Here is a 14,361-nt window from a genome sequence, read left to right as displayed (position 1 = left end):
GAAGTTTAGTTTTAATTAACCAAGAAGTATATAAAGATATCCTCTCTGTTAAAAAAGAAAAAAAAAAATTTCCAGGCCATAGAGGCCCCATAAGTCTTCTTTGGCCCCCACCTGCATCCCATCTGCCACCTCAGAGGTGACCAACGTACAAGTTAGGGGAAGCCTTCAGGATCTTTCTCTGTGTACTTAAGTATGTAGATACTACTTTTACAAACTCAGTTTTATTCTATGATGATTGATTCCCATATGTACCTACCCATTTTTTCCCTCCCATACAAATGAGACCTACGAGGTATAAGATTCTTCAGCTTGCCTTCCTTGCGTAACCCCCAGGTCTGCCCTGGAGGTCCCTGAGCCTGGGCAGGAAGATGTGCAAGGCACAATCATGAAGTGCCTGGGATTGCCCAGTCCCACACCAACACATACACCCACTCTCCTGTCAGGTGCGCATAAAGATCCTGGCCAGTCTGGTCACACAGTTTGACTCGGGCTTGAAGGCCGAAGTCCTGTCCTTCATCCTGGAGGATGTGCGGGCCCGCCTGGACTTGGCCTTCGCCTGGCTCTACCAGGAGTACAACGCCTACCTGGCAGCCGGTGCCTCAGGCACCCTGGACAAGTATGAAGACTGCCTTATCCGCCTGCTCTCCGGCCTGCAGGAGAAGCCAGACCAGAAGGATGGGTGAGGGGGACAGTCCTGGCTCTCCTGTGTCCTGCCTTTCTTTTGTGGTTTGATCACCTCCCTCTTCACCAGCCAAATCCAAGTGTCCATCCCAAGACTCCCTGCTCTCCCTGCTCTCTGGAGACGCATACAAGGCAGATTCCGGGTGGGCTCTGGGGCCTACTCCCTGGGCTTATTCTCAGCTCTGCTGGTTGCCCTCTGAGCCTCCATTCCTGTAGATAACAGTGCCTGCTTCATAGGCTTGTTTCTGAGGTTGGCTTCTCCCCAGCCCCATCTTACCTGAATTGCTCCTGTAGCTTCCCTCCTTGTTCTCAACCTCCTGCTGATCTATCCATTCGCAGCAACCTGGGTGACATTTTAGAATGTAAATACTAGTTGTTTACCCACTAAAAACCTTCCCTGATTCTCCACTCTTAGGATAAAATACAGCTTTCTATCTGTGCTCTATGAGACCTGCATAACCCAATTCCTACCAACCTCTTTACCTTCTTTTTTCACTCTTCTACTCCTCACTTCCCCCCCCCCCCCGAACATGCCAAGTTCAGAGCTTGGCAGTTCCTGTTTCTGTACCTGGAATGCTCTCCCCACAATTCTTTGCATGACTGGCTCCTTCTCATCCCTTAGCATCAACTCAGTGTTACCTCAAAACAGCGGTTTTTGTCCACCACATCAGAAAAGTGGTACCTGTCCTCATGCTCCATCATTCTCTCCCATTGCTGTAGTAAATGACAAAAGTTAGGAATCCCCATTTTGACAAAGGTGGGAAACTGAGTTTCAGAGAGATAAAGTCTCTGCCTAAGTCCCCCAGCTGGCAGGGCTCAAACCCTGCTCTGTTTACCTCCAGAGCTCTGTATCCAGGGGGTTGAGCAAGCTGTATGTGACGGATAGCCCTGCCTGCTCCGAGCTCCAGCAGGATTGGGAAGCTTCTTTGCCTTGCAGCCTTTCCCTACCTCTTCTTTTCTGGCAGGATCTTCACTAAAGTTGTGCTGGAGGCACCACTGATCACCGAGAGTGCCCTAGAGGTGATTCGCAAGTACTGTGAGGATGAGGTGAGGACAGCCAGCCCATCTCCCTCAGTCCCTAGGATCGTGATGCATGCAGGAGTCCTGCGGGGGGCGGGGGGGGGGGGGGACACAGGCCTGTGTTGGGGGTCTGCAGAGCACATGGCCTAGACTTGTGGCAGGGCACTCGGTGAGGGACCCAGTCCTTCTGTCCAGTACCAGATCTGAAGGACGCCAGGGAGATATCCCAGAGGCACACTGCAGATGGACTAAGCTCTGGTTTCCCTCTCTTCTGCATCAGAGTCGCACTTACCTGGGCATGTCCACCCTCCGAGACCTGATCTTCAAGCGCCCATCCCGCCAGTTCCAGTACCTACATGTTCTGCTAGATCTCAGCTCCCACGAGAAGGACAAGGTACCCCTGCCACCCTATACTGGGCCATACTCAGCCTTTCCTCTGTCCTGAGCACCTAGCCCAGCCTCTTCCACATGCCCCTGAAAGTCCTCTCTGGGCCTGATGCCCTTCCTGCAATAATGTTTTGGTGGTGGATATTTTTTCATTTATGGGGGCAAGAAGCTGCCTAGGATACATATATACACTCATCCTCCCAGGGAGAGCAGTCGCATTCTCCCTCTTACTCCACGCGTGTTGGGGAGCCCCTTTAAGGCCTGATGCTATGCTGGGAGCTGTGCTGGGATCTTGTGGGGGAGCTGACAGGAGAGGAGCTGTGTGGCCCATTGGTGAGCAGTGAAACACAGAAGTGAGGACACAGAAAGCTCATGGGGTGGAGCAGCATTAGAACAACAGCACATGTAGCTGTGGCAGCCCTGGGGAGGGGCCTGACTTACCTGATGGGGGGATGAGCAGGGGTGGGGTTTAAAGGCTTATGGGGTGCAGGTGAGCCAGGACCTGAAATAAGAGTAGATGGGTGTGGCTGAACAGAGCCAACAAAATGTGCACATGCATGTGATAGAGAGGGCCCTTGACCCATCACTGCCCAAGCGTTTTGCCACCTCCTTTCCTGGTGTCATGTGTCCATTCATCCAGCAGACCCCTCACTGCAGACTCTGGCTTGGGCCTTTGGTGCTGCTGGAGACAAAGCAATGCCCAGGGACAGTCTCTGTTCTCAGGGCTCTTGGCAGGTAATGTCTGAGTAAAATGGGATATAGCCAGTGACAAGCATTCTGGGCAGGGGGATCCTTTTGTGCCAAGTCTCAAAGCCAAGGAGAATGCTGTCACTTTTGAGGAACGAAGGAAAGCTCATTCTAGTTGGAATGTATAGCAAGCAAAGCAAGAGACAGTAAGAGATAGGGCTGAGCAGGTAGGTGAAAGTGATGCAGGGCCTGATTTGGGCCAGGAAACTTCTAAGCCAGCAATCAGCCTGTGGCACAGGTAATTCAGGTAGGCTAGACCTTTCTCAGTCTTGGGCTTGTTTTCCCACTGGTCCTGCCAAGCTCAACATGGCAGTCTCCCTCTACTCCACCATCTTGCCCGCACTCTCTCTTCAGGTGCGTTCCCAGGCCCTACTGTTCATCAAGCGCATGTATGAGAAGGAACAGCTGCGAGAGTATGTGGAGAAATTTGCCCTCAATTACCTGCAACTCCTGGTCCACCCCAACCCACCATCCGTGCTGTTTGGAGCTGACAAGGATACAGGTTTGGTGCAGCTTCATCAGATGTGTATTGAGCACCTGCTGTATCCCAGGCTCTGGGCCAAGTCCTGGGAATGGAGCTGGATTGAGGCTGAGGCAGCCAGGCAGTAATAACCAGAATGAGCAGGCCTAGGGGCTGTGAGAGTCCAAAGGGTTGTCTCTCCCCATCCCCAGAGGTCAGGGAGAGCATCCTAGGACATGAGGTGGTGGGTTGAGAGCCAGAGGACAAAGGACAAATAGGCAGGGACAGGGCTCCAGGAAGGGCCAGGCATAGGCCTGTTCGTTCAACAAAGCCTAAGGTCCCCCAGAATTACAGGTGGGAAGACCCAGGCCCCAGGGGAATGGACCATTAAACTGGAAGGTTCAAGGGTGCCTGCCTGGCTCAGTTCATGGAACATGCAGCTCTTGATCTGGGGGTCATGATTTCAAGCCCCATGTTGGGCATAGAGCTTATTTAAAAAAAAAAAAAAAAAAAGTTAAAACCTAGAAGGTTCAGGCCATGGCGGGAAGCACAAGGCCTTCTGGGAGAATAGGAGCCCTGGCATAGCCTGAGTGCCTGGAAGACCTCCCAGGAGAGACCTTGGTTATGTGGGTTGAGGAGATAAAGAGAGTGGGGTTGGGCAGCAGCATTTCAGGCAAAGAAGTGATATGTGCAAAGTGATCTGTTGCAGGCTCTGGGGAGACTCTCAGAAGTAGGATGTGGCCAGAGCACAGAGGCCCAGGGATGGGGGCCACCCCATACAGCCTCTGGCACATAGAGCAAGATGAGGCATTGAGACTTTATCCTGGGCATAGGGTAGTCATGGGAGCATGGAGCAGGAGGAGGACAGGGTGAAAACTTCACTTTGGAAAGATTCCTCTAGCTGCTCTGTGGATTGATGGTTAGAGACTAATTGGGACATCAGAGCAGAGGCTCCTAAAAGGGGAGCAGTCCCGATCTCACCCAATTTCCCTGATGATTGGCTTCCTACCCCAGAACAGTTTGCTTCCCAGGCTGCCTCCCTTTTGTTCCAGCCCCTGCAAAGAAGGGACAGACAGTGAGGGTGGGAAATGGTTAGGAGGAGAGTGGTCCCTGATTCCCCACCCCCTGCCCTATCAGAGGTGGCGGCGCCCTGGACCGAGGAGACCGTAAAGCAGTGTCTGTACCTCTACCTGGCTCTCCTGCCTCAGAACCACAAGTTGATCCACGAATTGGCAGCCGTGTACACTGAGGCCATTGCTGACATCAAGCGGACGGTGCTGAGGGTCATTGAACAGCCGGTGAGGCCCCTGAGCCCACCAGGCTCTGCCCCCCACCCCATGGGCAGGGCTGAGGCCCCAAGTCCAGCCCTTACCCTGGTATCTCCACCTTGGCATGTGCTAAGCACCAGTGGTGGCCACTCTGGGCCAAGCAAGTTAGTAGCTTATGGGTGGTCCACATGCCCCATCTGCTGATGAAAGAACAATCCTGCAGTTACTAGCCTGGAGTTGGACAGACCTAGGTTCACATTCTGCTGCTCACTTTGTTTTGTTTTCTTTTTTCTTTTTTTTTTTTTTTTTAAGATTTTTTTTTTTATTTATTCATGAGAGACACACAGAGAGAGAGGCAGAGACATAGGCAGAGGGAGAAAAGTAGGCTCTCCACAGGGAGCCTACTGGGGGACTCAATCCCAGGACCCCAGGGTCGCTCCCTGAGCCAAAGGCAGACACAACCACTGAACCACCCAAGTATCTCTGCCTCTCATTTCTCACTGTGCAAACTGGAACCTCCTCGGGGAAGGATAATTCAGTCCCCCAAGCTTGTTGTAGGGGTTCCATGAGCTCATATATGTAAACATTCATGTCACTGTCACTGTTTGTGAGCTGGGATTCCATTGCTTTGCCAAAGGGAATCTTTAGTTGTCATTACACAAGTCCCTCCTGCTCCTCTCTCTGGAGCCACAAGGTCACCTGCACGAGAAGCAATTCTTCTTGCAAACTGGCACCTGAAATTCAGACTGTCTACCCTTCCAAATTTGCAGCTAGACTTGAAACAATTTTTTTATATTTCTCTGTTTCCGCCTTTTTATTATTATGGAAAATCGCCAACATAAAGGAGAGACTATGGTATGCTAACCCCCAAATACCTACCACCTGGATTCGGCGGTGTCCTCTCCCTGTTTTCAAGGTGAGCCCACCAGACTGTGAGCTCCTGGAGGGCAAGACTGCCAATTCCATGGACCATTATAAAACCTCTGTTGACAGAGGAAGGCATGAGCCCTCAAAGCCTGGCTGTGCTTCCTGCATTTCTTGCTCACAGAGTGGGGCAGGCTACAGACACAGGTCAATCCCTGATCTGAGCAAGCTGCCATGCTGGGTGCTGGCTGTTACTGATGGCTTTAGAAGCCTGAAAAGTCTTCACCAAGGAATTGGAGGGCAGGTTGGGCATTAGAGGTCGAATTAGGTCAGAGGTGACAGGGCCCTGCCTGCTAAGTAGGCGTCCAGCACTGGTGAAGGTTTGGGAGCTATAGCCAGTCTGTGCCCTGTGAGATGGGGTAGAAGCAGCACAGCTGCTGCCGCCCTGCTCCTCCCCCCTTCCCTGCATTTCCTCCAGTTCTCTGAACCCCGACGCCAGTTTCCCCCGCCCCAAGGTTCACTGAGGTATAACTGACACATAGCCTTGTGTTAGTGAGAGGCATAAAACATAATGTTTGGGGATGTGTATATATTATAAAATGACCACAGAAGATTAGTTAACATCTAATTAGTTAACAAACTATAGTTTGTTTTTTTCTAGTGATGAGAACTTTTAAGATCTACTCTTTATGTCTCCAGTTCTTGCTTCAGAGTCACATCATCCCCCAGCCACCCTGCCTCTCACACCCGGGCCTCCCTGAGTTCTCCCCTTCGGCCCCCTTGTCGTCCCCACATCACCAGCCCCCTCCCCAGCCTGCCATCCCTCCCTCTCTCTCTAGATCCGAGGAATGGGCATGAACTCACCAGAGCTGCTGCTGCTGGTAGAAAACTGTCCCAAGGGGGCAGAAACACTGGTCACACGATGTCTACACAGCCTCACGGACAAAGGTGCCATTCCCCGGGACCCCCACCTTTTATCCTTTCCTCCATGTCCCAGACCTTCCCCACGTGCCCTTCCCAAGACCTGGCCATCAGAGCTGCTGCGTATATTGCTAAGTACATTTGAGAAACTAAGGGCCAAAGATTCCTGCTCTGAAATGGAGTTGGCCCTCCCCTTCCCTTGCACACGGCCACCACCATTTCTCCTTCCTCTTGGTGCTCACCCTCACCCCACCTGTGCCTCCTGCTTACTCTTCTGCCTGCAGTCCCACCCTCCCCAGAGCTGGTGAAGCGGGTCCGGGATCTCTACCACAAGCGATTGCCAGATGTCCGCTTCCTTATCCCTGTGCTCAATGGACTGGAGAAGGTATGGCGCTAGATGTCCAGATGCCCCCTGATGAAGATAGGGCAGGGATGGGGAGGAGGCAGGTACCCATGTCAGACGCTAGTGAGCCCATCCCGGGTGCTTGTCAGACTACAGGGTGGTCTCAACTCTGCTTTATCCTCTGTGACCTCAGCCAGGCTACCCCCTCTCTGTGCCTTGGTTTCCTCCTCTGTCAAGTGAGGATCACCACACACACACACACACCAAGGCCTAAATGTGCTTCCCCTGCCCAGGTCTTGTTCCTTACAATCTGGGGGTCTTGGCAAGCCTTAGTCTTCTCATTTGTAAAGGGGATGATGTGGGTGGCACAGGAAGGCTCAGATGGGGAGTGATGAGGGTGGGGCGAGTCAGGCCCATTGATGGGGAGAAAATTCAACCCCAAGGGACCAGAGGGAGTAAGAGGAGGGAAGTATCAGAGGGCAGCAGTTGGGATGGGGGTTGCTATCTGACCTGCCTCCCCTGCCCTCCCCCTGCAGAAAGAAGTGATCCAGGCTCTGCCAAAGCTCATCAAACTCAACCCCATTGTGGTGAAAGAGGTCTTCAATCGCCTGCTGGGCACCCAGCATGGTAGGTGACATCTTTGATGTGGTCAGAAAGAAGCGAAGCGGAACTTTTTTTTTTCTTGGTGGGGAACAAAGCAAAGTTTACCGAGCGATATAGTACACAGCTCCTGAAGAGGGAAGATTCCCAAGAGTGTTGCCCAGAGAACTTTCAACTTAGAAAAACTACACAGTGACTGGGATGGACTCTTTTCCCTCACCCCAGGGGTTGGTGTTAGGTAGTGGAGGCTGCCCATTGCACACATAGCCTGTGATCTCGAACCCACACACAAGAGCGTCTGGGACTCTCAAAACCGCACCAGCGGAGTGCCATTTCTCCTAGCTGTCTTCATGCAGCATCGCCTCTAAGTGCTGCCAATGAGCCCGTTGCCCAGCCTAGCCTGTGCTGTGCAGGGGTCCTGTCCTTCTGTGGTCACAGCCCAAGGAGGAGGGAGAGAACCTGCTGGAGCACATCAGATGTTGCCCTAGGAGGGAGAGACCCCACTGGGATGGGGAAAGGAGAGGAGCAAGGTGAAGGCCTCAGGCTGTGAAAGAAGGCTTCCTAGAGGAGGTGGCATTTTTCTTCCCCTGTTCCTCTGTCCTCCCAGGCCCATCGAAGCAGAGGGTGTCTCATCTTCATTCACCACTCCCCTAATCTGGGAGACCCAAACACACCTTTTAATTTAGATGTCCACGCTGTCTCTTCCCCTTCCTACTCCCTCCCACTGCAGGCGAAGGGAACTCGGCCTTGTCCCCCTTGAACCCTGGAGAGCTGCTGATCGCATTGCACAATATCGACTCAGTGAAGTGTGACATGAAGTCCATCATCAAAGGTGAGGCGCTCCCCCCCTCTTCCCCCAAGTGGCCTGGCTGCTGCGGACCTGGGGAAGAACCTCAGTCATTCACATGTCCCTGCTGGAATCTGCCAAGTTGGAGATTATGCCACCTGCAACCCCATCTCGGCTCTGGACACCTACCCTCATTCCTTTGCCTCCCTCCCTTCCCTGCCACCTCCTTCCCTCCCTCCATCCAAGGAACTGGTGCCTCTGCTTTGCGCTGGCACAGAGTAGTCCTCAAGAAAGGTGGGGAGCCCCTTCCTCCCGAGTCCTGGCCCAAGGAATGGAGGAAGCAGAGCCCTTGGCAAAACAGGGGCAGAAAGACACCAGCAGAGCAGATGGAGCATACCAGGGCAGTTGTTGAACCAGGAGTAGATGCCAAGTCCGGCCTGGGCTCCAGTTGAGGCAGGAGAATGTGCCTCCAGAGGAGGGGGTTGGGGACAAACTGGCTGCTCACCTCAGTCAGCAGTTTGCTAATAGCTGCCTTCACCACTCACTGAGCACTTACACTGAGACGGGCTATCCTGAGTGCCTTACAGGCCTGCCTGCCAACACACACCACCCACTACCTGGTGAGTATACTGACTTCCATCTTATAGATGAGGAGGTGGAGGTTCCAGAGAGGTTGAGGAACTTGCTCAGGGCCATACACAAGCTGAGTGAGTGGTGTAGTAGAACCGCAGAGTCTGACGCCCGGTAGACCTGAGCTGGAATCCAGCTCTACCAGTTCCACTCACCTGGGGCACGCTGGGTCTCGGAGCACCACCTCCCGTAGGAGGACTGTTTCTGGCCCCAGAGTCGTGCTTTCCCACCAAGGTGGAAGCCCTGATTATCGCCCGCTCTACTCAAGACACCTGTCCTTTGATTCCTCCTCTTTCCTTTAAGAGCAGGGAGGGAGTGACACACACACACACACACACACACACACACACACACACACACACACACACCGTCCATGACCACCCCCAGCCACCGCTTAGCTTAGCATCTAGCCTAAAATAGCTCCTCCATGACTACTTATTTCCTAGCCACCCTCAGCAAGTTCTCTCAGAATCTTTGCGGTCAAGAGAGGAGCTTGTGGAAGTCTAAAACTCACACTACAACTGAGGAGGAACGAAGGCCTCTAGTAAAAGAACAGTAAAGTGAAAAGAGTCTCAAAGGGGATCATCCAGAAGTGGCCTTTTTAAAGTTCATTTGTTTATTTAAGTAAGCTCTACACCCCACATGGTGCTTGAACTCACAACCCCGAGACCAAAGGTCACACACTGCTCCAACTGAGCCACTCAGGTGCCCCAGAAGTGGCTCTTTTGCAGGCTGTGGCCCCTTTGATGGTGTCGGGGAAGCTGGGGCCTATCCCAAGGATGATAGCCACACAGTTTTGCATACAATGTGAGGGGATTCACAGATCCCACTAACCCCTTTACCAGACCCATATTAAGCCCCAGGGGAAAAAAGAACCTTGCCATAGGTTGCTCGGGTGGCCAGCAGCAAGGTCCCTGGAGATGTCCTCAAGGCCCGGCCTTTAGAGGCCCACCTATTCCTTCCTTCAAGCCCAGGCCTATACAGAGCCTCCATGCTGCTGAGCATGAACCTTCCAGCTACTCTCCCTACCTGCTGTTCATCCCCAGCACCCAATCTGGTGAATTCCCAGAGTACATTTCTCTGCTCAGGTTCCCGTGGTTTTCCTGGATGCGCTAGTAACCCCTTTCAACTCTAAGCTCCAGATCCCAAAGTCCAATCCTGTTTTGTACACCATTGGAATCTCCCATGCCTGATAGTATAAGCATTCAGTCATGGCATGCATTCCCCACTTAAGCCACGCTCTTTCTCTGGTGAGCTGGACCTGTCCCCAGTGGTCTGGTGCAGCAAGTAAAAAAAACTGAGTGCCTCTGCGGAGCCCTCTGCCCATGCAGTGCTGGGGACACGGCAGGGATAGAGACAGCCCTGGTCCTGCTCTCCAAGGCTCACAGACCATCTCCAGACAGTAAGAGCCCACACAGTGAGCAGGGCTGGAACAGGGCAGCCCCAAGAGGACACCGGAGCTGAAACCACAGGGGGATGAATAGGGGTGAGGTAGCAGGAGAGACCCTGACCCCAGAGAAAGGAAGAATATTTTGAGGGGCCAGCAGATGTGCTGAAGAATATTTGCAGGGGCCAAGAGATGTGGTAGCATGGCCTGGTTCTAGAACTGCAGAGGTGAAGTGGACTAGATCTTGTGGTTTAGGGGAAGGGGCCTGGTTAGGAGAGGTCAGGCTTTAAGCAGTAAAAACAACCATGCCTGGGCCCCACCCACACGGGGTTTCATAGGTCACAGTAGTAGATTGGACTTGATCTCTTGGCCTCTGGGAGGTATAGGGTCAGGTGAGCTTCTGAAAGGAAGGACCCCTCCACCTGCTATGGAGGATGGATTAGAGGGCTGGGTGGGAGGCCCAGGAGGAGACTGAGGCTAAGGGGGAGGAGAGGAACGGGGGTTGGTGTGGACCTTTTTAGGCAGAGCAGCAGGAGCCAGCCACTAACTGGAAGGGAGAAGGAAGAGCTTTCTTGGTTTCTGGTAGGTTCACTCTGGCTTCTGTGCTGTCCTACACTCTCCTCTGCTCCTTTAGCCTAGATACCCGCCCTACCCCACTCTAGTCTCCTTCCTGCCTGTGTTCCTGTAATCCCTCCATCCTTCCCCTGTTCCTTATAGGAGCCCCCTCATTCCTTATAGGCACCCACCCCTGTTCTCCATTAGCCTCTCAAGGATTGGGGGCCTCTCTTCTGGCTCAATAAAGACTTCCTGGTTGACAGACTCACATGGCAAGTGGTGTTTGGGGAAGAAGGGATTCAGAGGCAGTTTCTGGAGTCTCCCCATTAGCACAATGGATTGGAGCACCGCCGATCCCACTGGTTTTGGGGTACCACGACCCATTTGTGAGGGAACAGACCCCACGGTCTGCCCTGGCCTGCCTACCTTTGTGGATCTCCTTATTCTGCCAGCCCTCCTCGGGCCCTTGCTGGCACTGGGTGTTGAACTGGGTAACTTTATGTATGCCCACACTTCTTCTTGCTCCTTCCTCCTTTATTACTGTGCCTCCCACATGGCCCTACCCGTGGTATCTCTCCAGCACCAGCACAAATCCTTAATGCTTGGTCAGAATTGGGAGTGGACAGTCCCTTGACCATCCTGCTGGTGGACAGCATCTCCCTTCTCCAACAAGGGGACTTAGGGAAGTCACAGCTGCCTTCCTCTCTGGTAGAGATGGAAAAGGGAAGCCAGAATGGGCCTCCAGGCACTGGCAGCCTGTCTTTCCTGCCTGAGCCTTTCCATGGGTTGTCCCCAAAGAAAAAGGGCCAGGGCCAAGGTCTGCCCACTCTGCCCAGCCATAGGGCTTCTAGCAGCTGGATCTGTCTCTTCCCATGGACCAACAGCTTAGGCTTTCTAAAGACCAGGCCACAGTGTCCCCTTGGGGACCTGCTGGGTGAGAAAGTCTCTGTCATCTGGAGCTTCAGGAATGAGGGCGAGACCTTCACTCGCATGGGCAGATGAATGGGGTTCAGGCTCTCTAAGGGTGGTGGGCCTCCCACCTCCCAGGGGTTGCTGGGCAAAGGGGATAGGCCCACTCTCCGCCTCCTCGCAGCCACCAACCTGTGCTTTGCGGAGCGGAACGTGTACACATCGGAGGTGCTGGCCGTGGTGATGCAGCAGCTGATGGAGCAGAGCCCCCTGCCCATGCTGCTCATGAGGACCGTCATCCAGTCTCTGACCATGTACCCCCGCCTGGGGGGCTTCGTCATGAACATCCTGTCCCGCCTCATCATGAAGCAGGTAACCTGCCCCTGAGCGCCGTAGTCCACTGCCTTCAGTACACTGAGGATAGATTGGAGGCAGGACCCCAGGCTTTTCCAGCCTGCTCAACCTCCCCCGCTGCAGAGGGAGCCAGGATTAGGTGAGTGCGCTCTATGAGATCAGCCAGCTCCTTTGCCCTATCCTGAGCCAAGACAGTACAGCCCAACAGAGGTCGCTAACTCAGCTCAAGGATGGCAGTTTGATGGGTGATAGGCCGGAACAGGTGGTAGGCTTCACGGACGTCCCAGGAGAGGTGTAGTGCCCCAGGCTGCCACCTCTGCACCCAGCCAGGATGCATATTAGAGCTGAAAGGTGGGCCTGTTTCTCATGAGAAGCTACAAATCTGGGTTTCTACAAATACCATGATCAAATAAACCCCTCTCACAAGCTCTCAGATTAGATTCAGCCTACAGGTTGCACTTGGCAACATCTGGCTTAGAGGTGAAATGCAGATTCAGACAGTGCTGGGTTCAAACCTTGGTTCTTCCTCACGGTACCTGCCTGACCCTAGACAAGCCCGCACACCTCCCTGGGCCTCATGGTTAGCAGGGCTGATGTCACCCCTCGGGGCTGCTGCAAGAGTAAAATGACCCAGTGCTCACATGAATGGGTGCTCTGTTTTCTTTCTCTGAGCTGCCCTGATGCCTCAGCTGCTTGGGATCAGGAAGAGAAAGTCCTCTGGAGGGCTGGAGGTCAGGGCTGTAGGTAGCCAGGACTCTTGGATAGTAGGGATTTGGGCCCCATCTTGGTAAGGTCTTTCTTTCAGTTTCTGGGGTGGCTGCCTGCGTGCCCCCTCAGGACCACTCCCTCCCTGCCCCGTCCAGGTGTGGAAGTATCCCAAGGTGTGGGAGGGCTTCATCAAGTGCTGTCAACGCACCAAGCCCCAGAGCTTCCAGGTCATCCTGCAGCTACCACCCCAGCAGCTGGGTGCCGTCTTTGACAAGTGCCCAGAGCTCCGGGAGCCCCTGCTGGCCCACGTCCGATCCTTCACCCCCCACCAGGTACCCCAGGGTGTGGGATGGGTGGCCCCATGGGTTCAGCCCTTGAGGACTGGATGGGGGTGGGCTGAGGGGAGCCCTGCACTGCCACAGAAGCCCAGGGGCTCTGCAGGGTCAGGGACCAGGGATCTGGGGTGTCCACTAGGGGTCTGAGCACTCCATAGAGCCCCCAACCTGCTCTTCCCCTAGCAAGCACACATCCCCAACTCCATCATGACCATCCTGGAGGCCAGTGGCAAGCAGGAGCCAGAGGCCAAGGAAGTGCCTGCGGGGCCCCTGGAAGAGGTGAGGGCCCACAGCCCCCCACCCCCCCGAGCCATCAAGGCCCACCCTGTCCCCCTCCTCACCCCAGCCATCTCTGTCTGGTGGAGGCTCCTGCTGAAAGGGATGGGAGGTGGGGAAACAATTGCTCCTTACATACTCCCCGTGCCCACACCGCTGTCTGCCTCAGGGTGCTTTCTGGCTCCTTGCCACCAGCCTCTTGACAGCAGCCTATGACCTGGTCCGCCCTCCCCCCCACTCTGAGTTTCTGTGTGCCATTCCCCACCCCTAGGACGACCTGGAGCCTTTGGCCCTTGCCCCAGCCCCAGCCCCGCGCCCCCCTCAGGACCTCATCGGCCTGCGGCTGGCCCAGGAGAAAGCCTTAAAGCGTCAGTTGGAGGAGGAACAGAAGCTGAAGCCAGGAGTGGGAGCCCCCTCGTCGTCGTCGTCATCATCGTCGTCGTCCTCTTCCTCCACCCGGCCAGGCCCTCCCCAGCCCGAGGAAGCCATAGATTTCCGGGAGGAGGGGCCTGAGTGTGAGACCCCCGCCATCTTCATCAGCATGGATGACGACTCGGGGCTGACCGAGGCCGCACTCCTGGACTCTAGTCTTGAGGGGCCCCTACCTAAGGTAGGGATGACAACCTCAAAACAGCAAAGGAAGAAAACAAGTAGGGCCCCGGGGTGAAGGGTGTATGCCAAGTGCCCAGGGTCTTGGGAAGGGGAGGGTATAGCCCTAAGGAAGCTATGGAGGTAGGACCACACTACGCTATCCTTGACCCGCTCCCCCTTCTCCTGTCACCAGGAGGCAGCGGGCGGGTTGACCTCAAAGGAGGAGCGCAGTCCCCAGACCCTCGCCCCTGCCGGAGAAGACACCATGAAGACCCCCAGCCCCGCCGCCGAGGAATCCGGGGAACCCGAGACCAAGGGGAACAGTTGACCGGGCTTGGTGGGGAAGGGGAGTGGGTCAGGGAGCTCGGGAAGGGCGGGGCGGGGCCTAGCCGGCGGGGCTTTGCCTTTAAAATTAAAAAGATCGCGGGTCTGGGGCGTGGATGCAGTCTCTCCTCTCTACCTACCTGTCAGCTGTGGGACTGCACAGATCAAGTGAACGCCCCCAGGTGCTGGCGGGAAGACTGGCAGGCCCTCGGTC

General features: G+C 54.6%; 1 protein-coding gene across 4 annotated transcripts in view; it reads left to right on the top strand.

Annotated features, from left to right (window-relative positions):
* SYMPK (symplekin scaffold protein) overlaps nucleotides 1-14,253 on the top strand; it is a 37,909-nt gene extending 23,656 nt beyond the window's left edge. For all 4 annotated transcript variants that reach the window (XM_072755133.1, XM_072755137.1, XM_072755136.1 and 1 more), the window contains exons 14-27: nucleotides 444-679; nucleotides 1,647-1,728; nucleotides 1,982-2,095; nucleotides 3,190-3,337; nucleotides 4,433-4,593; nucleotides 6,267-6,375; nucleotides 6,633-6,733; nucleotides 7,228-7,318; nucleotides 8,022-8,123; nucleotides 11,744-11,931; nucleotides 12,777-12,953; nucleotides 13,140-13,235; nucleotides 13,504-13,842; nucleotides 14,017-14,253. In XM_072755133.1, coding sequence (XP_072611234.1) covers nucleotides 444-679; nucleotides 1,647-1,728; nucleotides 1,982-2,095; nucleotides 3,190-3,337; nucleotides 4,433-4,593; nucleotides 6,267-6,375; nucleotides 6,633-6,733; nucleotides 7,228-7,318; nucleotides 8,022-8,123; nucleotides 11,744-11,931; nucleotides 12,777-12,953; nucleotides 13,140-13,235; nucleotides 13,504-13,842; nucleotides 14,017-14,151 — 2,079 coding nt within the window. In that variant the 3' untranslated portion in view covers nucleotides 14,152-14,253. The remainder of the gene's footprint in view (nucleotides 1-443; nucleotides 680-1,646; nucleotides 1,729-1,981; nucleotides 2,096-3,189; nucleotides 3,338-4,432; nucleotides 4,594-6,266; nucleotides 6,376-6,632; nucleotides 6,734-7,227; nucleotides 7,319-8,021; nucleotides 8,124-11,743; nucleotides 11,932-12,776; nucleotides 12,954-13,139; nucleotides 13,236-13,503; nucleotides 13,843-14,016) is intronic.
* Nucleotides 14,254-14,361: the final 108 nt, after the last annotated feature.

The sequence above is a fragment of the Vulpes vulpes genome, chromosome 1 (genome assembly GCF_048418805.1).
Source record: "Vulpes vulpes isolate BD-2025 chromosome 1, VulVul3, whole genome shotgun sequence".
NCBI lineage: Eukaryota > Metazoa > Chordata > Mammalia > Carnivora > Canidae > Vulpes > Vulpes vulpes.
The sequence above is the reverse complement of the archived record's forward strand: the minus strand, read 5'-3'. Positions and strand labels throughout refer to the sequence as shown.